The 27,264-nt window shown below is 31.5% G+C and overlaps 2 protein-coding genes across 8 annotated transcripts in view; one reads left to right on the top strand and one right to left on the bottom strand.

The window, feature by feature from the left end:
* LOC111418735 (zinc finger protein castor homolog 1-like) overlaps positions 1–27,264 on the bottom strand; it is an 82,768-nt gene that overhangs the window by 20,393 nt on the left and 35,111 nt on the right. For both annotated transcript variants that reach the window (XM_023051400.2, XM_023051399.2), the window contains exons 4-5: positions 8,434–8,870; positions 7,808–7,883 (exon numbers count right to left, since the gene is read on the bottom strand). In XM_023051400.2, the coding sequence (XP_022907168.2) occupies positions 7,808–7,883; positions 8,434–8,870 (513 nt within the window). The remainder of the gene's footprint in view (positions 1–7,807; positions 7,884–8,433; positions 8,871–27,264) is intronic.
* LOC111417930 (leucine-rich repeat-containing protein 23-like) overlaps positions 6,117–27,264 on the top strand; it is a 135,050-nt gene continuing 113,902 nt past the window's right edge. Inside the window, exons 1-4 of one of the 6 annotated variants that reach the window (XM_071201181.1) lie at positions 6,631–6,817; positions 7,534–7,597; positions 7,656–7,794; positions 9,319–9,464. The gene's annotated coding sequence lies outside the window, so the exon portion shown is untranslated. Of the gene's footprint in view, positions 6,590–6,630; positions 6,818–6,848; positions 7,462–7,495; positions 7,598–7,655; positions 7,795–9,318; positions 9,465–27,264 lie in introns of those variants that run through there. The other 5 variants (XM_071201183.1, XM_071201186.1, XM_071201182.1 and 2 more) reach the window with 5 other exon arrangements.

Here is a 27,264-nt window from a genome sequence, read left to right on the forward strand (position 1 = left end):
AGTCGGCTATGAAATTATTAAAATTTCAAGTGGTTCCCCAACAGATGAGGAGTGGAAGGGGAATAACGAGTACATTTCCGTCTGAACAAACACGAATCTGTTTAGAGAGCGAGTTAAAAGAAAAAAAAATGAATAGAACAGCTGCTCGGATAAAATTTAAGAACATTAATTTTAACTCATTTATTTAATTGCATTAAATTTAATTCCATTAAATCCGCAATGAAAAATCCTTTAAAATGAGCCCAAACTCGATGGGGTTATCTTTGAAAACAAAAAAGTTACAAAAAAATTTAATCGCAAACAATTGAAGATCGCAAATTTAAAAACCATCGTATCTCCCGTATTTTTGAAGCTAACCCCATCGAGTTTGTACTCAATCCAAAGCGTTTTTAATTCCTCACCCAAAAATGATGTTTAAAAATGACATTTTAATAAACCGGAAGTACCTATAAACTTCATATTAATTAAAAAAAAAAAATCTTGGCGCAATTATTATATTTGGATCACTTTAACGCAATAGTAATTTCTAGTGTGGTTCTCGAAATAGTTCAAAGTTGTTTGTGAATTCCCAGAAGAATATAAGGCTCCCTACGAGTCTCTAAACTATAATTACGGCCAGATTTCGAGAGCGAGCATAAATTTCTTATAAAACACGTGTCCGCAATTAGTTACGGGTCGGGTTCGATATCTTGAAACGTTTCCCAATTAAAATCAAGAAATGTCAAAAATCAAAAAAATTAAAAATAATAATTTCGTTTCAAAAATCGTAATCCTCATCAAAAATCCTTTAAATCGACTCCAAACACGATGAGGTTATCTTTAAAAATGCGGGAGATATGGTGATTTTTAAATTGGCGATGTTCAATTGTTTTCGGGAAATAATTCCTGCATAACTTTTTGGTTTTTCAAGATAACCCCATCGTGTTTGGGCTCATTTTAAAGGGCTTTTAATTTTCTGTGAAAATATGATGGGTGTTTTAAGATTGGAAATAATTTAAAGTTTGCAATAAACGTTTTTCTAAGAAAATTGGTTGTCGCTTCACGGAAATGTGCAAAAAACCATAAACGGGTGACCGCAGGCATCGTAAACGTCTCTCGAAACGTCAATTATTCACGGCGCCTGCGCTCGCATTAATTGCGCACGCCACCGTAGCTAGTCAACACGTCATTGCGCACAACCACCATTTTTCTAAATTTTTTTTTAAGTAAAGGAGCGTCCACACTTACGACTACTACCTCCTTCCTTATGAAATTTGTCAAGTTCTTTACGATCGTTCGTATCGAATCGTTTTGACGTTGTTTAAAAATCAATAGGCGACCGTGTAAACAGCGCTTCGGGGGCTTCGCTAACCGGCGTTACGGGTGCGCAGCGACGTATTCGTGCGTCGATCGTAAAATACATAGTTCCGCGAAAGAAAAATTAGAAAGAAATATTTTTCAATACAACAAAAAAACACTCTGGAACTTTATAACGAACCTCAAACGTTACTTTATAACCTCAAAAAGTTGCATTTGACAGTTTTATAAAATTCAAGATGGCGGAAAATGAATGATTCCTACATATTATTGTGGAGAATTAAAAAACGATTAAAATGAGTCCAAACTCGATATATCTAAGTGGTATAGTTCCCGAGATATCGTTGATTTTGTAAAATCAAGATGGCGGAAACAAAACACCAACTAATTGTGTCATTTTTGCGTATTTAATGACTGATATAGAGTGTGATACATCAAATTGGGCTAAAATTTCCTGATCTTTACGAAAATCTTATTATTTTTAATGATTATAAGGGAAAAATGGCGACTTCCGGTTTTTAACGTCAACTTTAATTTTGAAATATTTGTGATTTTAATGAAAAATCCTATAAAAGGAATCCAAATACGATTTATTTAGTTGTTTTTTGAGATTTTGACATTTTTAAAAAATTAAAGATGGCGGAAAATGAATGATTTGTAAATATTGTTGTGGAGAATTAGAAACCGATTAAAATGAGTCCAAACTCGATATATCTATGTGGTATAGTTTCCGAGATATCATTGTTTTTGTAAAGTCAAGATGGCCGAAAACAAAACACTAATTAATTGTGTCATTTATGCGTATTTAATGGTCGATATAAGGTGTGATACATCAAATTGGGCTAAAATTTCCTGATTTTTACGAAAATCTTATTATTTTTAATGATTATAAGGGAAAAATGGCGACTTTTGGTTTTTAATGTCAACTTTAATTTTGAAATATTTGTGATTTTAATGAAAAATCCTATAAAAGGAATCCAAATACGATTTATTTAGTTGTTTTTTGAGATTTTGACATTTTTAAAAAATTAAAGATGGCGGAAAATGAATGATTTGTAAATATTGTTGTGGAGAATTAGAAACCGATTAAAATGAGTCCAAACTCGATATATCTAAGTCGTATAGTTCCCGCGATATCGTTGATTTTGTAAAATCAAGATGGCGGAAACAAAACACCAACTAATTGTGTCATTTTTCCGTATTTAATGATTGATATAGGGTGTGATACATCAAATTGGGCTAAAATTTCCTGATCTTTACGAAAATCTTATTATTTTTGATGATTTTTGAAAAATTTTATAAATATCGATGTTTTTTTAATTAAGTTAGGATAAATTAAATTTAGTTGGAAAAGAATATAAAGAGGATGTTTTAATATTTTAATTTTAAAGGTAAGGGAAAAATTGCGACTTCCGGATGTAAACGTCAAATTTAATTTTTAAATATTTTTGATTTTAATGAAAAATCCTCCAAAATGAATCTTAATACGATTTATTTAGTTGAAAAAATTAAAAAATTTTGAGATTTTGAAATTTTTATAAAATTAAAAATGGCGGAAAATGAATAATTCGTGAATATTGTTGTGGAGAATTAATAACCGATTAAAATGAGTCCAAACTCGATATATCTAAGTGGTATAATTTCCGAGATACCATTGTTTTTGTAAAATCAAGATGGCCGAAAACAAAACACTAATTAATTGTGTCATTTATGCGTATTTAATGGTCGATATAGGGTGTGATACATCAAATTGGGCTAAAATTTCCTGATCTTTACGAAAATCTTATTATTTTTAATGATTATAAGGAAAAAATGGCGACTTCCGGTTTTTAACGTCAACTTTAATTTTCAAATATTTGTGATTTTAATGAAAAATCTTATGAAAGGAAACCAAATACGATTTATTTAGTTGTTTTTTGAGATTTTCACATTTCTTAAAAATTAAAGATGGCGGAAAATGAATGATTTGTAAATATTGTTGTGGAGAATTAGAAACCGATTAAAATGAGTCCAAACTCGATATATCTATGTGGTATAGTTCTCGAGATATCTTTGTTTTTGTAAAATCAAGATGGCCGAAAACAAAACACTAATTAATTGTGTCATTTATGCGTATTTAATGGTCGATATAGGGTGTGATACATCAAATTAGGTTAAAATTTTCTGATCTTTTCGAAAATCTTATTATTTTTGGTGATTATAAGAGAAAAATGGCGACTTCCGGTTTTAAACGTCAACTTTAATTTTCAAATATTTGTGATTTTAATGAAAAATCCTACGAAAGGAAACCAAATACGATTTATTTAGTTGTATTTTGAGATTTTGACATTTTTAAAAAATTAAAGATGGCGGAAAATGAATAATCCGTAAATATTGTTGTGGAGAATTAATAACCGATTAAAATGAGTCCAAACTCGATATATCTATGTGGTGTAGTTCTCGAGATATAATTGTTTTTGTAAAATCAAGATGGCCGAAAACAAAACACCAATTTCTTGTGTCATTTATGTGTATTTAATGATTGATATAGAGTGTGATACATCAAATCAGGCTAAAATTTCCTGATCTTTCCGAAACTCTTATTATTTTTAACATTTTTTGAAAAATTTAATTAATATTAACGTTAAAAATCGTATTACTGAGAAATTTCGTGATTTAATTGATTATTTTGTATCCAATAAACATTTCTTCCGGTATTATTTGTTAAAAAAAAAGTAATAACAAGGAAAATCGTCGCGTGTTAATAGTTACGGTATAGAGCAAAGAAGAAAATATTTTTTAGAGTCGAAAGTGGTGACGGACTCCTCGGCTTCTCGGCCATTTTTAACCTCAGCGCGCTTCCACGGCCCGAGGGCCAAACCAAAGCGAATGAAGCCATTAAGGCCCGAGTGATTACCGCGCCTTTGCCAATTTAAAGTCTAAATCAATTACGGCCGCCGCCGTTCCTGCCACTCCGCAGGCGAAATCAATTCTGCCCGTTCGTTCGTTTTCCTTCTTTCAAATCCCAATACAACTAACTAAACACTTTGTATACACTACATATTTTCTTTTTTCTTTCTAAATCCCTTTTAATTTCATCCCTTAAAAAAAATTTTGAATACAACTGGTTTAAATCTTTTTTTAAATCTCAAAAGTACCTCTTTTCATCGTCGTCGTCATCATCAGGGTCGAGTTTTTGAATGGTTTCAATACAAAAAAAAAGAAGGGTTTAAGGTTTTTGAAGAAGGGCTTTTTATTAATGGGGTTAAAAATGTACCGAAAAGGTTAGGCCCCCTTTTGTAAGTAGAAAGGAAATTCTAAACTGGCCTCGAATAAGTTCAAAAATATAAAAGGACACGTGCAATAAAATTTTTTTTTAATTTTAAATAAACCAAAAATGACAAGAAAAAACAAACAATTCACATCCAGATTACGTTAACTCGTTGGGGGAATTGTATATATTAAGTTTCAACGCCGAAATAAACTTGTCAACGCAAAAGAAAAAAATTTTTCGTTTACAAGGAAGTCAATTAACACGTCTTAAAACTTTTTTTCTAAAAAAAACAAACGTTTAACTCGAAACGGTTAACAAAATCTATTCATTCGTTGATGTCGCTTTAATTTTAAAATAAACCGAGCTATCGAGATTTCGCAGTTTAGAATTTAGAATCTTTGCCAAACAATTTTTTAAATTACCCGGACTTAATTAGAACTGGATATTTCAGGCATTCGTTTCTAATAAATTTTTCTCCTGTCGAAACCGCCTTAATTAATCACTTTTGTTTATTATAACTTAAAATACAATCTTTTTACTTTAATTTAAGATATTAATCACGATTTAATTCATTTAATTTAATTAATTAATTAATTAATAATCAATTTCATTAACACCGCAAGATGGCGCTTACAATTGAGTCAAAATTATTTTATTTAAATCAATTAATTCATTTTCAAATTTTAATAAATCCAAGAAAAAAATAATTTTTAATCATAAACAAACAATCTTTTTAATTAAATTAACATTAATTTATTTTGTTATTAGTTAAATTTAATTAAAATAATTTAACCCTACTTTATCGACGTCAAATTGACATACCAAATTAGGTAAAAACTCGCGTTAAAACGTTCAAATCGCCGTAATTAAATTGGTTTTAACTTCGTTGTTGTGTAAATCGAGGTATATATTAAAATTAAAGTTTAAATTAATTAATATAAATTTTATTCAATTTTTTTTGACACCGTAAGATGGCGCTGACTTAATTATTTTATTTAAATTAATTAAGTTTTAAATTTAAATTTTTGGAGGTTTTCGCGAATTAAAAATTAATATTTAATCAAAACAAACAATCTTTTTAATTAAATTAACATTAATTAATTATTAATAAAATTTAATTAAAATAATTTAACCCTGCTTTATCGACGTCAAATTCGTCAAGGTATCGTTATTTCGGTAAAAAAGCGTGTTACAACGTTCGAATCACCGTAATTAAGTCGGTTTTAACTTCGTTGTTGTGCAAATCCGGGCATAAATTAAAATTTAAGTGCAAAAAGTGAACCCAATTTCAACGACGATTTATGACTCAATCTATCATAAGGTTGTTAGTATTAAGATTATTGAACGTTAATTTTGTTGTTAAGGCAAGTTCTTAACGATTTAAATTATTAAAAATCGAGGTATAAATTTAAATTTAAATTATTATAAATTATATTCAATTTTTTTTACACCGTAAGATGGCGCTGACTCAATTATTTTATTTAAATCAATTAATTTATTTTTAAATATTATTTTTTCGGGGATTTCGCGAATTAATTATTAATTTTGATTCAAAACAAATAATCTTTTTAATTAAATTAATTATTAATAACATTTAAATAAAATAATTTAATCCTACTTTATCGACGTCGATATGTCAAACGTCAAACCGTCAAATTTGTGAAGGTGTCGTTATTTCGGTAAAAACGCGTGTTAATTCGTCCGAATAGTGTAATTAAGTCGCGATTAAATCTGTTTTAACTTCGTTGTTGTGCAAATCCGGGTACAAATTAAAATTTAAGTGCAAAAAGTGAACCCGATTTCAACGACGATTTATGACTCAATCTATCATGAGATTGTTAGTATTAAGATTATTGGACGTTAATTTTGTTGTTAAGGTAAGTTTTTAACGATTTAAATTATTAAAAACTATTTTTAGGTCTTATTAGATTTGTTTACTATTTATTTTATTGTAGGAGTTCGCGGGGAGATGGCGCCACTTATCTCCAATTAATTATCAATGTCAAATGTCAAATCATTTTTTTGGGTTTTTGCTTTAAAGTAAGTTTTTTAATCGATATAACGAAACAAAAATGATTTATTTTAATATTAATTTATTAATTAAAACTATATATTAAGTGATTATTGTTGGCACCAATTAAATTAATAGCTATTAATAACTAGATGGCGCTAGTTGTCATTGTTTACATTGTCATTGTCAAAATGCTTGAAAGTTGTGTTTAACAAATTTATTATTTTTTTTGTGTAAAATCGGCTTAATTGATTGTGGTGAGTATCGTTTCGAAGTTATTTCGATGTTTTCTTCATTTTAGAAACTTATTTTTATGTAAAAACTTTAATCGACAAAATTGTTAATCATTGATTAAGAAGAGATGACACCTCAGTGTTTAGGATCAACTTTAAAGTTCACTTAAAGGTGAAATTATTAAAATGAAAGTCCGTTTGGGATTGCTTGAATGATTATTTTTAAGTGTGTGCGCTTAAAGAAAGCGTTTAGATTAAATCGGGGCGTTTGGAGACGGCTCAAAAGATTGGAGAGACGAATTTGGCTCTATTTGGAAGCGACCCACGCGGTTAAATTAATAGGATTCTCTGATTTCGAAGAATATTTTCCAAATTTGAATCATTTCTTCTTTATTAATACTCGTGACCTCAATGATGTTGTTACAAAGTATGATAAGTTCTAAAATATAACTTGGTTAATAAGCTGAGGCATTTGGTTTATGTTGTTAGTGTATATTGTTGATATTTCTGAGCCTTTTAGTATTGATAATGATGAAGAACACTTTGTGGAATATGACATAACACTCAGATTAAGCAAAGTAGAGACTGAGAGAAGAATGTAACACATTTTCCTTAAGAATTTACAACGTGGTCAGTTTATCTACTAATCTGGTGCTTCATCTATTATGGTAGTGTTTTTCGAATACACCAAGATTGATAAACCAAGTTGGTTTATTTTTAAATCTAATCTCTTTTTTTAGAAAGAATCTCGACCACCTGTCAAAAACATCTGTCCCTCTTCACATCGAGCCGTAAAAAAATATAGTAAATAAAGAGTTTAAACCCTTTTGAAAATTTCCAATCCTAATTCTCTGTGTTATAGGAGAAAATAGGAGGTGGGCGGTCGAAAAAAGGGGGCGAAAACAACGTAGGGGACGAAATCGGGAAAAAGAGTCACGCCCTCGAACCCCCACCGATAACAACCCTTGGAAAATAAATTCAACGTGAAACGGAAAAATTTTGTAAGTTGCTTACCATTGAGGGGGTTCGTCTCCATGGGGGGTGGACTGTCCCCTTCGGATTTTAATGCTCCAAATTGAACCAAATAGCCCTAAAAAATAGAAAAAGCGAATTAATTAATTTAAATTTACAAAGTCTAGACGAACAAAAAATAAAAGAAATGATGAAAACGCATTCCTTCACAATCGCATGCCAATATAAATCATCAAAATAACAAACACACGCGGAAAACGCGTTATCAATATTCAACCGGTTCAGGACGAAAGACTGTTTTATTTCGGTTTCTTCGTCGGGCGTCCTTAATTGTTGGAACGCGTGACATAAAGTCACGTACTTTTTTTCGCCGTTTTGTTGAAGTCTTTTTTTTAATTTGTAAACGGAAAAAGTAGAAATAGTTAATTCATTTAACCTAAAAACGTCCAAATTGATTGATAAAATCGAGAAATTTTAATTTTTACCGCTTTTAACGGTTTGTACCACATAAATGGGTAAGAATAAGATGGGAAAACTCGTTAATTTTATGTGAATACCTTTGTTTTACTTCTTTTTCCGTAGTTTAACAAAAACTACTGACCTACTTTACAAAATTATCATTTTTTTGTATCAAAATTAATGTTGAGTTTGCGTGTTTTAATACTTACCCGATTATTTTGATGACTTTTCCCTTCTTTTCCTTCGATCATTTTAACCATTAATCCATCTTCGAATTGTTGACTAAACGGGTTAAAATCTGGGTGTTGATGAGATGACACCGCACTTAAATCGAGTCCTTTCGATGAATTACCGCCGTTTGAAAATTGCACAGAACTTTTCGATTTTTTTCTCCCAATTTCTAAATTTAAAGGTGCCTTTTGAGTGGTTGAGCTTGATCCGGTTTGGTTCGAACTCGAAGCGGAACTAACCGCGGTGCTTTGGGTGATGGTAAGATTAGGGATGTTCGGGAAAGAACTGGGGGTTGAGAATTTTGGTAAATCGGATATTTTCGGTGAGAGGGGCGTACTTGGTGGTGTTGGGGGTTGGGAAGGTGGTCCTTGGTGGGATTTCGACGGTTCGAGGGTGAGGTTTTCGAGAATTTTACCTGAAAATGTCAAAAAGAACCAATCAATTTTTAAGTGGGGTGTGAATTTTACAAGAAATGGGAAACTATTGGATTAAATTCAAATAAATCGTTCCTCCCTTTAAAAGGAATAAAAGTAAGAAGGGGAAAATTTTAAAACGTTTCTACGAAAAAAAGTTTAAATGACTTTTTGAAAGAGGATTCCTATTAGTAGTAAAATTTACATTTTTAGTGATCGTTTGAATACGTAATGGGGCTACTGTAAGTTGATTTTATACTCGGATGAGGTTACAGATAACGACTACAGGTGTTAAAGGATATTTTAGTTGAGGTTTATGGGTAATAAATAATGAAAAGGGGGTTTGTCGATTTCTTAATTAAAATTATTATTTTAAATAATCGATTTATTTTTATGTGTTTTATAATTTATGTTTTATATCTTTTAATTACACCAAATTTATTATTTTAGATTTGAAATACTTCACAGAAGACGATATTGATGAAATTGAAGCACCGAGACAATGCTGTGTATATACAAAAGAGACGGAGGCTGAGGGAGGCCAAGGCTCGATATGGGCTGTAGAGCCATAAATGAATGATGTCCAGTATATAAAAGTTAGTAGATTTAATACTTGCTATATTCTTTGTATTATTATTTGTTAATCAACTTTGGGTTGATATGGTGCTTAGTATACATTTAGCCGAGGTCGCATGCGGCCGAGGCATGGGATGTGTTGACCAATTTCGAATAGATTTGACTTTAATTGCAGCGCCTTAATTGCAGATGATCTCAGTTTAATCTAGCTAAATAACACATTCGATGCTCCTAGCTTTGCCGAGGTCGCTTGCGGCCGAGGCATTACATTATTTGTTAACCAACTTTGGGTTGATATGGTATTTAGTGCTTAGTATACATTTAGCCGAGGTCGCTTGCGGCCGAGGCATGAGGATGTGTCGACCAATTTCGAATGGATATATCTTTAATTGTATCGTCTTAATGGACCTAACTAACCTCAGTTTCATCAAGCGAAACTTGCGGCCGAGGCATTACATTATTTGTTAACCAACTTTGGGTTGATATGGTATTTAGTGCTTAGTATATATTTAGCCGAGGTCGCTTGCGGCCGAGGCATGGGGATGTGTTGACCAATTTCGAATGGATATATCTTTAATTGTATCGTCTTAATGGACCTAACTAAACTCAGTTTCATCAAGCGAAACTTGCAGCCCAGGCATTACATTATTTGTTAATCCTTTCGTTACGGAGTATTTTCAAGATCATTTAGCAAGCCCACATATACAAAAACGTATGCGTACGCTCTTAGTAACGAAAGGGTTAACCAACTTTGGGTTGATATGGTATTTAGTGCTTAGTATACATTTATCCGAGGTCGCTTGCGGCCGAGGCATGGGGATGTGTCGACCAATTTCGAATGGATATATCTTTAATTGTATCGTCTTAATGGACCTAACTAACCTCAGTTTCATCAAGCGAAACTTGCAGCCGAGGCATTACATTATTTTTTAATCAACTTTGGGTTGATATAGTATTTATAATAATAAAAATAATTCTACAATAATGTTTATTGCCTCAAAAACAAATATATACATTCATAACAAATATAGACATCAAGACAAACGGATCAATTTATCGCAATAAGCGATATCTTCCAAGAAACCCAACTGGTAACAGTGTATATGTAATTTTAAATACATAATTATGGCTACCAAAAAAGTAATACTAAATGATGTGCTAATGAGACTGAGCGAATGATTGACAGTTAGTTACTACAATTAAGGAAAGACAAAAAAAATATACATGAAAGGCAGACTATAGAAGAAACCAAACACGTATAGGTCAAGAAGAAGATAGTTCAAGAGATAGCAGATGGCGCTTCAAGGCATTTTAAAAACTTATTAAACTAGCTGCATTGCGAACAACGGCAGGCAAATCGTTCCACAACGCAATCGACTGCACTGTAAATGATCTGTAGTAGATTTCAGTACTATGGACTGGAAACATGAGTGTAGAGTCCGACATTGATCGAGTGGGCAAGCTAAAAAGTGAAAGGCATCAGACAAATAAGCAGGAGTGCGGGCATGGACAATTTTGTACAACATAGTAAGCATACGAAATGATCTACGACTCTGGCAAGTCATCATCTGCAGGTTGTTACGATATGGAGTAATGTGCTGAAACTTTCCTAAATCAAAAATGTACCGTATACAATTGTTCTGAAGTCTTTCTAATGTACCCCGAAGGACTGCGGGCAGATCGGGATACGCGGCATCACCATAATCAATGTGTGGGAAAATGAGGGAATAGCAAAGATTACGACGTACAACAGGAGCAAAGTTTTTTCAAAGTATGGAATACTTTGGTATCCATAAGTATGGTAAATATGGTATTCAGTCGCCAAGCCTCAGTTGAAGGGTTAGTTAAGGAATTAAATTGTGCTAACAAGGGGCGAGTACCAAATGCAATGGCTTGCGTTTTACCTGGATTCAGGTTAAGTCCATGATGTCTAGATCAGTTAAGCACACTAGAGAGATCGTTGTTAAGATGCAACAACGCATTTGAGAGGTTGTTAACAGTTGACGAAATATAAAGTTGACGGTCATCTGCATACAAATGATAGTTACACGAGCTACCATCACTAATACTATTTATGAAAATTGAGAAGAACAAAGGACCCAGCACACTACCCTGGCATTTAATGCTTAGTACACATTTAGGTGAGGTCGCTTGCGGCCGAGGCATGGGGATGTGTTGATCAATTTCGAATGGATATATCATTTGTTAACCAAATTAGGGTTGATACCGATATATCGCAATGTATGATAGGAATATATGATAGTAATTGTAAAGGTTCGGCAGCAAGCGACCTCGGCCAAACTAAAAGAGAAGAATTTACGACTGCTGTGAAAGTAATTAAGTCTGATTAAGTTGACGAAGCTAAGCACCTGCAATGTATTGACCAGGAGCAACCTCAGATCCATTAGACGCCCTTGAATCTGAGACGCACTTATTTTTATGAGCTTTATGACTCCAGATCTTCTCCGAGGGTTGATATAATGTCAGTGGAAAACAAAATCTGACATAATTTAACAAGAATTCGCTTCTTTTGTGTATATGAAAGAAACAAATTTTACCCTTAATACACTGTTTTCTACTACTTTTGATCTCTGATGCATCAAAGTCGGGAAAATATGAAAATTAGTAGAAATCGCAGTTTCACAAGTTGGTAATGGAAAAAATCGGTATTCTGAGTATGATACAGAAAAACTGTTAAAACAAAAGTTGTAGCAAATTTTAACCTTAACACGTTGGCTTCTATTACTTTTGTTCTCTGATGCATTAATGTTAAGAAAATATGAAAATTAAAAGAATTCTTGGTATCACAAGTTGGCAATGGAAAAAATCGGTATTCCGAGAATGATACAGAAAAACTTTTAGACTAAAGGAAGTAGCAAATTTTATCCTTAACACATTGGCTTCTATTACTTTTGGTCTCTGATGCATCAATGTCAAGAAAATATGAAAATTAGTAGAAATCGCAGTTTCATAAGTTGTTAATGGAAAAAATTGATATTCCGAGCATGATACAGAAAAACTTTTAGATCAAAAGTTGTAGCAAATTTTACCCTTAACACATTGGCTTCTGTTATTTTTGCTTTCTGATGCATCAATGTTAAGAAAATATGAAAATTGGTAGAAATTGCAGTTTCACAAGTTGTTAATAAAAAAAATTGATATTCCAAGCATGATACAGAAAAACTTTTAGATCAAAAGTTGTAGCAAATTTTACCCTTAACACATTGGCTTCTATTACTTTTGCTCTATGATGTATTAATGCCAAGAAAATATGAAAATTGGTAGAAATCGCAGTTTCATAAGTTGTTAATGGAAAAAATTGATATTCCGAGCATGATACAGAAAAACTTTTAGATCAAAAGTTGTAGCAAATTTTACCCTTAACACATTGGCTTCTGTTATTTTTGCTTTCTGATGCATCAATGTTAAGAAAATATGAAAATTGGTAGAAATTGCAGTTTCACAAGTTGTTAATAAAAAAAATTGATATTCCAAGCATGATACAGAAAAACTTTTAGATCAAAAGTTGTAGCAAATTTTACCCTTAACACATTGGCTTCTATTACTTTTGCTCTATGATGTATTAATGCCAAGAAAATATGAAAATTGGTAGAAATCGCAGTTTCATAAGTTGTTAATGGAAAAAATTGATATTCCGAGCATGATACAGAAAAACTTTTAGATCAAAAGTTGTAGCAAATTTTACCCTTAACACATTGGCTTCTGTTATTTTTGCTTTCTGATGTATTAATGCCAAGAAAATATGAAAATTAGTAGAAATCGCAGTTTCACAAATTGTTAATGGAAAAAATTGATATTCCGAGCATGCTACAGAAAAACTTTTAGATCAAAAATTGTAGTAAATTTTACCCTTAACACACTGCTTTCTATTACTTTTACTCTATGATGCATCAATGTCAAGAAAATATGAAAATTAGTAGAAATCGCAGTTTCACAAGTTGTTAATGGAAAAAATTGATATTCCGAGCATGCTACAGAAAAACTTTTAGATCAAAAATTGTAGTAAATTTTACCCTTAACACACTGCTTTCTATTACTTTTGCTCTCTGATGCATTAATGTCAAGAAAATATGAAAATTAGTAGAAATCGCAGTTTCATAAGTAGTTAATGGAAAAAATTGATGTTCCGAGCATGATACAAAAAAACTTTTAGACCAAAAGTTGTAGCAAATTTTACTCTTAACACACTGGCTTCTATTACTTTTGCTGTCTGATACATCAATGTCAAGAAAATATAAAAATTAGTAGAAATCGCAGTTTCACAAGTTGTTAATGGAAAAAATTGATATTCAGAGTATGACACAAAAAAACTTTTAGATCAAAAGTTGTAGCAAATTTTACCCTTAACACATTGGCTTCTATTACTTTTGCTCTATGATGCATCAATGTCAAGAAAATATGAAAATTAGTAGAAACCGCAGTTTCATAAGTAGTTAATGGAAAAAATTGATGTTCCGAGCATGATACAAAAAAACTTTTAGATCAAAAATTGTAGTAAATTTTACCCTTAACACACTGCTTTCTATTACTTTTACTCTATGATGCATCAATGTCAAGAAAATATGAAAATTAGTAGAAATCGCAGTTTCATAAGTAGTTAATGGAAAAAATTGATGTTCCGAGCATGATACAAAAAAACTTTTAGACCAAAAGTTGTAGCAAATTTTACTCTTAACACATTGGCTTCTATTACTTTTGCTCTATGATGCATCAATGTCAAGAAAATATGAAAATTAGTAGAAATCGCAGTTTCATAAGTAGTTAATGGAGAAAATTGATGTTCCGAGCATGATACAAAAAAACTTTTAGACCAAAAGTTGTAGCAAATTTTACTCTTAACACATTGGCTTCTATTACTTTTGCTCTATGATGCATCAATGTCAAGAAAATATGAAAATTAGTAGAAATCGCAGTTTCATAAGTAGTTAATGGAGAAAATTGATGTTCCGAGCATGATACAAAAAAACTTTTAGACCAAAAGTTGTAGCAAATTTTACTCTTAACACATTGGCTTCTATTACTTTTGCTCTATGATGCATCAATGTCAAGAAAATATGAAAATTAGTAGAAATCGCAGTTTCATAAGTAGTTAATGGAGAAAATTGATGTTCCGAGCATGATACAAAAAAACTTTTAGACCAAAAGTTGTAGCAAATTTTACTCTTAACACATTGGCTTCTATTACTTTTGCTGTCTGATACATCAATGTCAAGAAAATATAAAAATTAGTAGAAATCGCAGTTTCATAAGTAGTTAATGGAGAAAATTGATGTTCCGAGCATGATACAAAAAAACTTTTAGACCAAAAGTTGTAGCAAATTTTACTCTTAACACATTGGCTTCTATTACTTTTGCTGTCTGATACATCAATGTCAAGAAAATATAAAAATTAGTAGAAATCGCAGTTTCACAAGTTGTTAATGGAAAAAATTGATATTCAGAGTATGACACAAAAAAACTTTTAGATCAAAAGTTATAGCAAATTTTACCCTTAACACATTGGCTTCTATTACTTTTGCTCTATGATGCATCAATGTCAAGAAAATATGAAAATTAGTAGAAATCGTAGTTTCATAAGTAGTTAATGGAAAAAATTGATGTTCCGAGCATGATACAAAAAAACTTTTAGACCAAAAGTTGTAGCAAATTTTACTCTTAACACATTGGCTTCTATTACTTTTGCTGTCTGATACATCAATGTCAAGAAAATATGAAAATTAGTAGAAATCGCAGTTCAAGAATTTTTAATGGAAAAAATTGATGTTCCAAGCATGATACAGAAAAACATTTAGACCAAAAGTAGTAGCGAATTTTATCTTTAACACATTGGCTTTTATTACTTTTGCTCTCTGATGCGTCAATGTTAAGGAAATATGAAAATTAGTAGAAATCGCAGTTTCACAAGTTGTTAATGGAAAAAATTGATATTCTGTGCATGATACAAAAAAACTTTTAGAACAAAAGTTGTAGCAAATTTTACCCTTAACACATTGCCTTCTATTACTTTTGCTTTCTAATGCATCAATGTTGAGAAAATATGAAGATTAGAAGAATTCTTGGTTCCACAAGTTAGCAATGGAAAAAATCGGTGTTCCGAGAATGATACAGAAAAACTTTTAGACTAAAGGAACTAGCAAATTTTATCTTTAACACATTGGCTTTTATTACTTTTGCTCTATAATGCATCAATGTCAAGGAAATATGAAAATTAGTAGAAATTGCAGTTTTATAAGTAGTTAATGGAAAAAATTGATGTTCCGAGCATGATACAGAAAAACTTTTAGACCAAAAGTAGTAGCGAATTTTACTCTTAACACATTGGTTTCTATTCTTTTGCTTTCTGATAAATCAATGTCAAGAAAATATGAAAATTAGTAGAAATCGCAGTTTCACAAGTTGTTAATGGAAGAAATCAATATTCAGAGCATGATACAGAAACACTTTTAGATCAAAAGTTGTAGCAAATTGTACCCTTAACACATTGCCTTGTAGTACTTTTGCTCTCTGATGCATCAATGTTAAGAAAATATGAAAATTAGTAGAAATCGCAGTTTCACAAGTTGTTAATGGAAAAAATTGATATTCCGAGCATGCTACAGAAAAACTTTTTGATCAAAAGTTGTAGCAAATTTTACCCTTAACACATTGGCGTCCATTACTTTTGCTCTCTGATGCATCAATGTCAAGAAAATATGAAAATTAGGAGAATTATTGGTTTCACAAGTTGGCAATTGAAAAAATCGGTATTCCGAGCATGATACAGAAAAACTTTTAGACCAAAAGTTGTAGTAAATTTTACCCTTAACACATTGGCTTTTATTACTTTTGCTCTATGATGCATCAATGTCAAGAAAATATGAAAATTAACAGAAATCGCAGTTTCAAAAGTTGTTAATGGAAAAAATTGATATTCCGAGCATAATACAGAAAAACTTTTACATCAAAAGTTGTAACAAATTTTACCTTTAACACATTGGCTTTTACTGCTTCTACTCGAACAGCTTTAACAACTTGATTAAACGTAAAATTCGATTAAATTTTGAAATAAAACTTTAATTTTGTTTACTTTATAATCGCAAAAGAAGCCTTTTTCGAGGAGAATTCGAACAAAATAAAAGAAAAAAAAAATTGAACGAAGGGAACCCTAAAACCGGACTAAACAAACCCAAAAAAGAAAACGGAGCAAAAAGCTTCGAAAAAGCCGTGGGTGTGTCCGGGGTCGAGGAGACGACGCAACGGGGGAGAAGAGATCCTTAACTTGAGACAGGAATGCGCAGCATCACGGTATTTAATATAAAAATATGCGCGCGCGACCGAAGGGATCCCACAACATACAGAGAATAAAGCGAGGCTCGACGTAAAATGACGGGAATAACTGGTATAATTGCCCCACAAAAGATTCGAAATCCCCCCCTTCTCTCCTCGACGGTTTGGAGAAATCCTCGCTAATAAGTCCACCTACAATACAACACACCTCAACAGAATCTTTTTTTTTCATAAAAAAATTAAAAAAGAAGTGGAATTAAATGGTTATTAATGAGTTCGTCTGCCTGCCTTCCAGCCAAATAAAATAAAAGGATTTTTAAGAAAAGGATCTTAACGAAGTAGGAAATTTTCAAAAATTCTCTTAAATTTTAGTTTTGTTTTTGTTTTATTATTTTTTAAGGTTTGGCCACACCGCGTGGTTTTTGTTACGCTCCTCGCATAGATTAATCATCGAAATATGTTCGTCCTCGTTCAACCAACGGTCGGAAATCGAAACGTTTCTGTTCAACTCGCGAACGGAGAATATCATTTGTTCCCAACAGTGATAAATGGTGCTTTTTTTAAATCGTTTTTTCCTCGTCGTCTTCTTCGTTTCCATTTTTTATTAATTTCGTTTTTTTTTGTAACGTTCCGTTTCAATAGCGGGAATTCGAAATTTTTAACAGACCCAGGGCAATTATTGCTAGCGAGGAAAGAATTCGGGGCCACACCTCAAAAATGATTGAATTCGTTTCATATTCGAAATAAACTGAGAAGAGTTTGTTTAAAAAACGTGGGTGGTAATCAATTTATAAAAACTTTCTCGACGAAAGATGTTTTAAGATAATTTATTTAAAATCTTAAAGCTCCACACCACAACAAAACGCAAGAATAAAAATCGAAAAGGAAAAGAGGAGTTAAACGGAGAGAGTGAGACACAGAACGTCGAGTTGCGAACACAATACAAAGGCGTGTATACGTGTGTGTGTGTTTGTAAGCTCTTTCTGAAAGCTCATATTCAATTGTTGGTCTCTTGGTCGGTTATTTTTTGATTCTTTTACCACCACACGAAATGGCAAACGCATAATTTTGTATTCATAATGCTCGCGCAGCCGATTCAATAACGTAATATGACTTTAATAATTCTGCATATAAACCCGGTTGGATTACAGACATTATGAATCTCTTCTTGTGTTCTTTCTCCCTCTAAATCTCTTCGCATTCACTCCTTAAGTAACACACCAAAAAGGAAAGAAATTTTTGTCTTAGAATGTTTCGTCTCATCTTCATCTGTAAATACGCGTTAAAACGAAACGAAACGAAGCGCGTAACGAAACTTCCTTTTTATTTGTTTTTCAAAGCTTTCTTAAAATAATAAAATATTAGTGTCACTCGTCGCGTGGTTCCCGATTTTGTAAGATCTACCACATGAATTAATCTCAGTCGGTTGTTTTTTTTTGTCAAAACTTTGGCTTGAACAACACTCGTTGTAATACCGGAACGTGACTCCGGAGCCAAATTCGTGTCATTTTTCTCGCAAAAATTATAAGATCTCGTCCGTTGTCTCGTTTAAGTGTTAAAAGTAAAATGCGAGAGAGAAGCTCTTTTCTATTCCTGGGTTACGTTCGGGCGAGCACAATCGTTCCTTTTTGGCTTCTTCGACGCCGAGAACTTAGGACGACGACGAGTACAGCGTCTCCGCCACCTTTTGTCTACCCAAACGCTATATTTAAACCTTGCTAAATGTCAGTACTCGCTTTACGTAAGAGCAAATCTACTCGGTTTTATCGCTTACTCAAATTATTTTAGCAAAGAGTTTAACCTTAAAATATTCATGTTCCAACAAATTATTGTTATCTTAAATAGTTGACATTGATATTGACACCATCTTCATGGTGAACTCATTCTCTGAAATATCTCCAAGTCATCCAATTCTGTTAGAGAATCATCTTGTTAGCAACTCTAGTTAAATATTCACCTTGGCTAATCTGGTCAATTAAGTTAACTTTGATTTGTTCCTTTCTCAAGCGTTTATCAACCCAAAACTGATTAACATATATTGTAGCACCTCGACAGCACGCGATCTCGAGGTGTAATTTTATCTGAGCAATTAATACCATCATAAAAATAAAAAAGAAATCTGCATCGTTTATTAATCAGCTTGTAGTCAATTTGGGATTGAATGCATGCCTCGGCTAGACAACAGTTATACTTTAGCCAAGGTTGCTCGAGATCGCCGAGACCCTGCATCATTTGTTAATTATTTATAGTCAATATGATATAAAGTGCAACGCCTCGGCCTCGGCTTAACCAGCATAATATAATATCCTTTGTAAAGTCAGCCGAGGTATTGCAATTTGATGTTTTTCAAGTTACTGATGATGACACTAAGGAATCTAAACATGTTACAAAAAAACTTTTAGAACAAATGTTGTAGCAAATTTTATTCTTTACAATATTGCTTTCTTGTCATTTTTGCTCTCAGCAGCATGATATCGAGAAAAATATGAAAATTTGATGAATTTCGTACTCTTACTAGCTCTTAATGGTATCACTTGGAAAACGGAGCATGTTACAAAAAAACTTTTAGAACAAAAGTTGTAGCAAATTTTATTCTTAACAATATTGCTCCCTTTCATTTTTGCTCTCAGATGCACCAATATCAAGATAGATACGAAAATATGAAAATTTGATGAATTTCCTTATTTTACTACTTCATCATGGTAGTATTCGGGAATTCGAGTATGTTACAAAAAAACTTTTAGAACAAAAGATGTAGCAAATTTTATTCTGAACAATATTGCTCTCTTACACTTTTGCTCTCAGAGGTATAGATATCAAGAAAAATGCAAAAATATGAAAATTTGATGAATTTGTTGTTTTCTCAACTTAATGGTGACACTGAGGAATCTGAGTATGTTACAAAAAAACTTTTAGAACAAAAGATGTAGCAAATTTCATTCTTAGCAATATTCCTCTCTTGCATTTTTGCTCTCAGAGATATAGATATCAAGAAAAATGCAAAAATATAAAAATTTGACGAATTTGTTGTTTTTTCAACTTAATGGTGACAATGAGGAATCTGAATATGTTACAAAAAAACTTTTAGAACAAAACTTGTAGCAAATTTTATTCTGAACAATATTGCTCTCTTGCATTTTTGCTCTCAAACGCATTGATATCGAAAAAAATACGAAAATATGAAAATTTGATGAATTTATTGTTTTTTCAACTTGATGGTGACACTGGGGTATCTGAGCATGTTACAAAAAAACGTTTAGAACAAAAGTTGTAGCAAATTTTATTCTTAGCAATATTCCTCTCTTGCATTTTTGCTCTCACACGCATTGATATCGAGAAAAATACGAAAATATAAAAATTCGATGAATTTCGTTATTTTACTATTTCTTAATGGTAGTATTCGGGAATAGAAACATGTTACAAAAAAACTTTTAGAACAAAAGTTGTAGCTAATTTTATTCTTAACAATATTGCTCCCTTTCATTTTTGTTCTCAGAAGCGTCAATATCGAGAAAGATACGAAAATATGAAAATTTGATGAATTTCGTTATTTTACTACTTCTTACTGGTAGTATTCGGGAATCGGAGCATATTACAAAAAAACTTTTTAAACAAAAGTTGTAGTAAATTTTATTCTGAACAATATTGCTCTCTTGCACTTTTGCTCTCAGAGATATACATATCAAGAAAAATGCAAAAATGAAAATTTGATGAATTTTCTTGTTTTTTCAACTTAATGGTGACACTGAGGAATCTGAGTATGTTACAAAAAAACTTTTAGAACAAAACTTGTAGCAAATTTTATTCTGAACAATATTGCTCTCTTGCACTTTTGCTCTCAGAGATATAGATATCAAGAAAAATGTAAAAATATGATGAATTTTCTTGTTTTTTAAACTTAATGGTGACACTGAGGAATCTGAGGATGTTACAAAAAAACTTTTAGAACAAAACTTGTAGCAAATTTTATTCTGAACAATATTGCTCTCTTACACTTTTGCTCTTAGAGATATAGATATCACGAAAAATGTAAAAAAATGAAAATATGATGAATTATCTTGTTTTTTCAACTTAATGGTGACACTGAGAAATCTGAGTATGTTACAAAAAAACTTTTAGAACAAAACTTGTAGCAAATTTTATTCTGAACAATATTGCTCTCTTGCACCTTTGCTCTCAGAGATATAGATATCAAGAAAAATGCAAAAATATGAAAATTTGATGAATTTTCTTGTTTTTTCAACTTAATGGTGACACTGAGGAATCTGAGTATGTTACAAAAAAACTTTTAGAACAAAACTTGTAGCAAATTTTATTCTGAACAATATTGCTCTGTTGCACTTTTGATCTCAAAGATATAGATATCAAGAAAAATGTAAAAATATGAAAATGGGATGAATTTTCTTGTTTTTTCAACTTAATGGTGATACTGAGGAATCTGAGTATGTTACAAAAAAACTTTTAGAACAAAACTTGTAGCAAATTTTATTCTGAACAATATTGCTCTCTTGCATTTTTGCTCTCAGATGCATTTATATGGAGAAAAATACGAAAATATGAAAATTTGATGTTTTTTCAATTTGATGATGACATTGAGGAATCCGAGCGTGTTACAAAAAAAATTTTGGAATAAAAGTTGTAGCAAATTTCATTCTGAGGAATATTGATCTCTTTCTTGTTTGTTCTTACGCGCGCAGATATCGAGAAAATGCAAAAATAGGATAATTTGATGAAGCTGACGCTGAGGAATCTGAGCATGTTATCTGAGATACACTTCAACCTGAAAGCATCAAAGTCTCAATAGCCAATCCCGAAAGCAGCTAACCTCGAACCTTACTTAACCCGAAAACGACCCAACCTGAGAGTAACTAAACTCGAAAACAACACAACCCGAATACTCCTCAAAAAGAAAGCATTCAGAATGCACAAGCAAAAGGTTAACCAACCTCGAAAGAACTTACCCCAAATGAACCTCAACCTAAAAGCAACTTATCCTCAAAGTAACACAACTTCACAACAAATCATCTTAACACATTAATCTCATAATTCATCTAGTAATTTTTGTCAAATCGTTTATCAAAATCACATCAATTATATCAATTAAGTATTTATTAATAGATTTAGAACAAAACTTGTAGCAAATTTTATTCTGAACAATATTGCTCTCTTGCACTTTTGTTCTCAGAGATATAGATATCAAGAAAAATGCAAAAATATGAAAATTCGATGAATTTGTTGTTTTTTCAACTTAATGGTGACAATAAGGAATCTGAGTATGTTACAAAAAAACTTTTAGAACAAAACTTGTAGCAAATTTTATTCTGAACAATATTGCTCTCTTGCACTTTTGTTCTCAGAGATATAGATATCAAGAAAAATGCAAAAATATGAAAATTCGATAAATTTGTTTTTTTTCAACTTGATGGTGACACTGAGGAATCTGAGTATGTTACAAAAAAACTTTTAGAACAAAACTTGTAGCAAATTTTATTCTGAACAATATTGCTGCCTTACACTTTTGCTCTCAGAGATATAGATATCGAGAAAAATGCAAAAATATGAAAATTCGATAAATTTGTTTTTTTTCAACTTGATGGTGACACTGAGGAATCTGAGTATGTTACAAAAAAACTTTTGAAACAAAACTTGTAGCAAATTTTATTCTGAACAATATTGCTCTCTTGCACTTTTGCTCTCAGACGCATTGATATCGAAAAAATCTTCGATTATTTAGGGCTGAGACACTGCATCACTTATTATTTTCTATCCATCAACGTGATGTGATAAGCTACATAATCTTGAATAGCCGAGAATCAAACAAGTTGAAGAAATAAAGTTGGTATAAAGTTTTTTCTGTTAATAAATGATTCTACTAAGAATTACAAAATAAATAAAAAAAATCTATCGATGATGTTGAGACCCGGACCTGAGAATCAATCCTTAGTAATAGTCATTTATATCGTCTCGAGCTCCACAAAAGATGATTGGCATCTACATACATATACTTAATTGTTACAAGAACGTCGACCCTCGGCGAACACAATGACGTACCATTGATATGCAGGTTCGTTTCAAAAACTATCCTTCTCCTCATCCCATTCTAAACTTCTCTTCCTTCTCCTCCTATTCCGTTTCGTCTCCCTCCACTTCATCATCATTCTTCACTTCGTCTTCTTCTACTTCTACTTCCAGACATCTCCCAGATGTACTTGTAACAAGACTTTTTTCTATTTTAACCACTCTCTTGAATCTTGAATATTATTAATATCCTCCCTTTGTTTGCCGTGGCGATTGTCCTGTCAAAATCTTTATCTATCCGGCTTTAATAAAAAATCGACTTTAAAAAATTTTCGTTGCTTATTCGATAATAAAGAGAAAACGATTTGCATAGTTTTCTTTTGTGTGTCGCGTGACGCACAACAACGGCTTTATCCGTTTACTAAACGGTAATGTTACTGAAACTGGTTCTTTCAGTTTGAATTAAAAAGTTCGAATGTGGAACAGATAGATAGAGAAACAACGCGATTGGCAAATTCGAAATTCCAAAACACGTTTTCTACAAGATTCAGATTTTTATTTCAAAAATGATTAGAAATAATTACGACCTCGTTAAAACCTTGATTGAAATTTTTTTACTTTAAATTTGAATTTAAATTTAAACCAGGAACTTGAGTGAGTTTTTTTTTATTTTAGAAAATCTGAATTATTAATTTACGAAACTCGAATTGAATAGATTAATTTTTTAAGGTCACTTGTTCCTAAACTCTCAATTTTTTGTGCGAGTAACATTTCGTTTCAAAACTCGTTTTGTTCTAAAATAAAAATCTAAATATCTTTAAATGTTGTAATGAATTTAAAGCGATCTTTTTCGAGTTGAACATCAGTTGGTTAACAGATGGACGGATTAATTTCAATTTTCCCAGAAGAAGAGGAGCGACGGAACTCTCCTCTCCGTTCATTCGTTGAAGATATTTAAAATTCTCGAAGAAGCGAGAACGACTAAAAAAAATATATATAAACTTAACAGAAGTTACTTTGAGTGTATCTCGAGGGGTTTCGAAACCGAGATTATTTAAAATCATTTTCAAGAAGCGTGGGATTAATATTAAAAGAAATAAAAAAAAAATATTACCGCATATTACCTCGAATTACCACAAATAGAGAGGTAAAAAAAATATTTCCTAAAAACAGGTAGGAACACCCTTTAAACGTTTTTTTTTTCGATGGCACTTTACTGTGTGAAATTCTCGATTTTCTACCCTTATTTTCGGGTGACAAAAGGAATCCCGCCGTCTGTAAAACGATATCGGGATTAAGTAAAGAATTTGGGGTAACCCCTTAAAATAAAAAAATAGAACCCTATCCCCTTTCTTGATAAATACCCCAAGGATGGGGTTTTTACTTTCTAGGAACACACCGGAAAGCGTGCGAATTTTTTTGGGTAATACTAAGTCTTTAATGGTAAATTGAGCAATTTTTCTGCGAGATCTACCCCCTTTTCTATTTTATTTTTTATCTTTTCCGGGGTAACCACTCGATTCCTTTCCCTTTTTTTTATGATTTTGTAAAGAAAGGGATGATCCTGATCAGGTCATCATACGAAGATTTAAAGACCCAAAATATATTTTTTTTTTGCAGATGGTTAAAAAGGGAATAAGAAGTGAAACGTGAGATAAAAATTATGTTTTTTATACTAATACACTTTCTTAATAATACTACACTTTCTGTCAATTTTGATAAATGATTTGACAAAGATTTTCTCTGTAACTAGATGAATTATGGGATTAATGAAGTGAAGTTGCGTTAGCTTGGGGATAAGTTGCTTTTGGGTTGGCTTGTCTTTGACTTTAGATGCTTTCAAGTTGTGGTTCATTCAAAAGCTCTTTTCAGGCTTGGATAATCTTCTGCATTTGCATTCTGGATACTTCGGGTTGTGTTGTTTTCGGGTTAAGTAAGGTTCTGGTTTAATTGCGTTCAAGGTTAGCTGCTTTCGGGCTTGGTTTTTGAGATTTTGATGCTTTCAGGTTGAAGTGCATCTCAGATAACAGCTCAGATTCCTCACTGTTACCATCAGTAATTTGAAAAAACATCAAATTCCTCAAATTTTCATATTATTGCATTTTTCTTAATATCTACGCAGCTGAGAGCAAAAATGCAAGAGAGGAATATTGCTAAGAATGAAATTTGCTACATCTTTTGTTCTAAAAGTTTTTTTGTAACATACTCAGATTCTTCAGTGTCACCATTAAGTTGAAAAAACAACAAATTCATCAAATTTTCATATTTTTGCATTTTTCTTGGAATCTATATCTCTGAGAGCAAAACTGTAAGAGAGCAATATTGTTCAGAATAAAATTTGCTACAAGTTTTGTTCTAAAAGTTTTTTTGTAACATACTCAGATTCCTCAGTGTCACCATCAACTTGAAAAAAAACAAATTCATCAAATTTTCATATTTTCGTATTTTTCTCCATATGAATGCATCTAAGAGCAAAAGTGCAAGAGAGCAATATTACTCAGAATAAAATTTGCTACAAGTTTTGTTCTAAAAGTTTTTTTGTAACATTCTCAGATTCCTCAGTGTCACCATTAAGTTGAAAAAGCAACAAATTCATCAAATTTTCATATTTTTGCATTTTTCTTGATATCTATATCTCTGAGAGCAAAAGTGCAAGAGAGCAATATTGTTCAGAATAAAATTAGCTACAAGTTTTGTTTCAAAAGTTTTTTTGTAACATGCTCAGATTCCCCAACGTCACCATCAAGTTGAAAAAACAACAAATTCATCGAATTTTCATATTTTTGCATTTTTCTTGATACCTATATCTCTGAGAGCAAAAGTATAAGAGAGGAATATTGTTCAGAACAAAATTTGCTACAAGTTTTGTTCTAAAAGTTTTTTTGTAACATACTCAGATTCCTCAGTGTCACCATCAAGTTGAAAAAACAACAAATTCGTCAAATTTTCATATTTTTACATTTTTCTTGATATCTATATCTCTGAGAGCAAAAGTGCATGAGAGCAATATTGTTCAGAATAAAATTTGCTACAAGTTTTGTTCTAAAAGTTTTTTTGTAACATACTCAGATTCCTCAGTGTCACCATTAAGTTGAAAAAACAAGAAAATTCATCATATTTTCATATTTTTGCATTTTTCTTGGTATCTATATCTCTGAGAGCAAAAGTGTAAGGCAGCAATATTGTTCAGAATAAAATTTGCTACAAGTTTTGTTCTAAAGATTTTTTTGTAACATTCTCAGATTCCTCAGTGTAACCATTAAGTTGAAAAAACAACAAATTCGTCAAATTTTCATATTTTTACATTTTTCTTGATATCTATATCTCTGAGAGCAAAAGTGCAAGGGAGCAATATTGTTCAGAATAAAATTTGCTACAAGTTTTGTTCTAAAAGTTTTTTTGTAACATTCTCAGATTCCTCAGTGTCACCATTAAGTTGAAAAAACAACAAATTCGTCAAATTTTCATATTTTTACATTTTTCTTGATATCTATATCTCTGAGAGCAAAAGTGCAAGGGAGCAATATTGTTCAGAATAAAATTTGCTACAAGTTTTGTTCTAAAAGTTTTTTTGTAACATCCTCAGATTCCTCAGTGTCACCATTAAGTTTAAAAAACAAGAAAATTCATCATATTTTTGCATTTTTCTTGATATCTATACCTCTGAGAGCAAAAATGTAAGAGAGCAATATTGTTCAGAATAAAATTTGCTACAAGTTTTGTTGTAAAAGTTTTTTTGTAACATACTCAGATTCCTCAGTGTCACCATTAAGTTGAAAAAACAACAAATTCATCAAATTTTCATATTTTTGCATTTTTCTTGATATCTATATCTCTGAGAGCAAAAATGCAAGGGAGCAATATTGTTCAGAATAAAATTTGCTACAAGTTTTGTTGTAAAAGTTTTTTTGTAACATACTCAGATTCCTCAGTGTCACCATTAAGTTGAAAAAACAACAAATTCATCAAATTTTCATATTTTTGCATTTTTCTTGATATCTATATCTCTGAGAGCAAAAATGCAAGGGAGCAATATTGTTCAGAATAAAATTTGCTACAAGTTTTGTTCTAAAAGTTTTTTTGTAACATACTCAGATTCTTCATTGTCACCATTAAGTTGAAAAAACAACAAATTCATCAAATATTCATATTTTTGCATTTTTCTTGATACCTATATCTCTGAGAGCAAAAGTGCAAGAGAGCAATATTGTTCAGAATAAAATTTGCTACAAGTTTTGCTCTAAAAGTTTTTTTGTAACAATCTCAGATTCCTCAGTGTCACCATTAAGTTGAAGAAACAACAAATTCATCAAATTTTCATATTTTTGCATTTTTCTTGATATCTATATCTCTGAGAGCAAAAGTGCAAGAGAGCAATATTGTTCAGAATAAAATTTGCTACAAGTTTTGCTCTAAAAGTTTTTTTGTAACAATCTCAGATTCCTCAGTGTCACCATTAAGTTGAAGAAACAACAAATTCATCAAATTTTCATATTTTTGCATTTTTCTTGATAT

This window comes from Onthophagus taurus, unplaced genomic scaffold (assembly GCF_036711975.1).
Source record: "Onthophagus taurus isolate NC unplaced genomic scaffold, IU_Otau_3.0 ScKx7SY_16, whole genome shotgun sequence".
In the NCBI taxonomy this organism is placed as follows: Eukaryota; Metazoa; Arthropoda; class Insecta; order Coleoptera; family Scarabaeidae; genus Onthophagus; species Onthophagus taurus.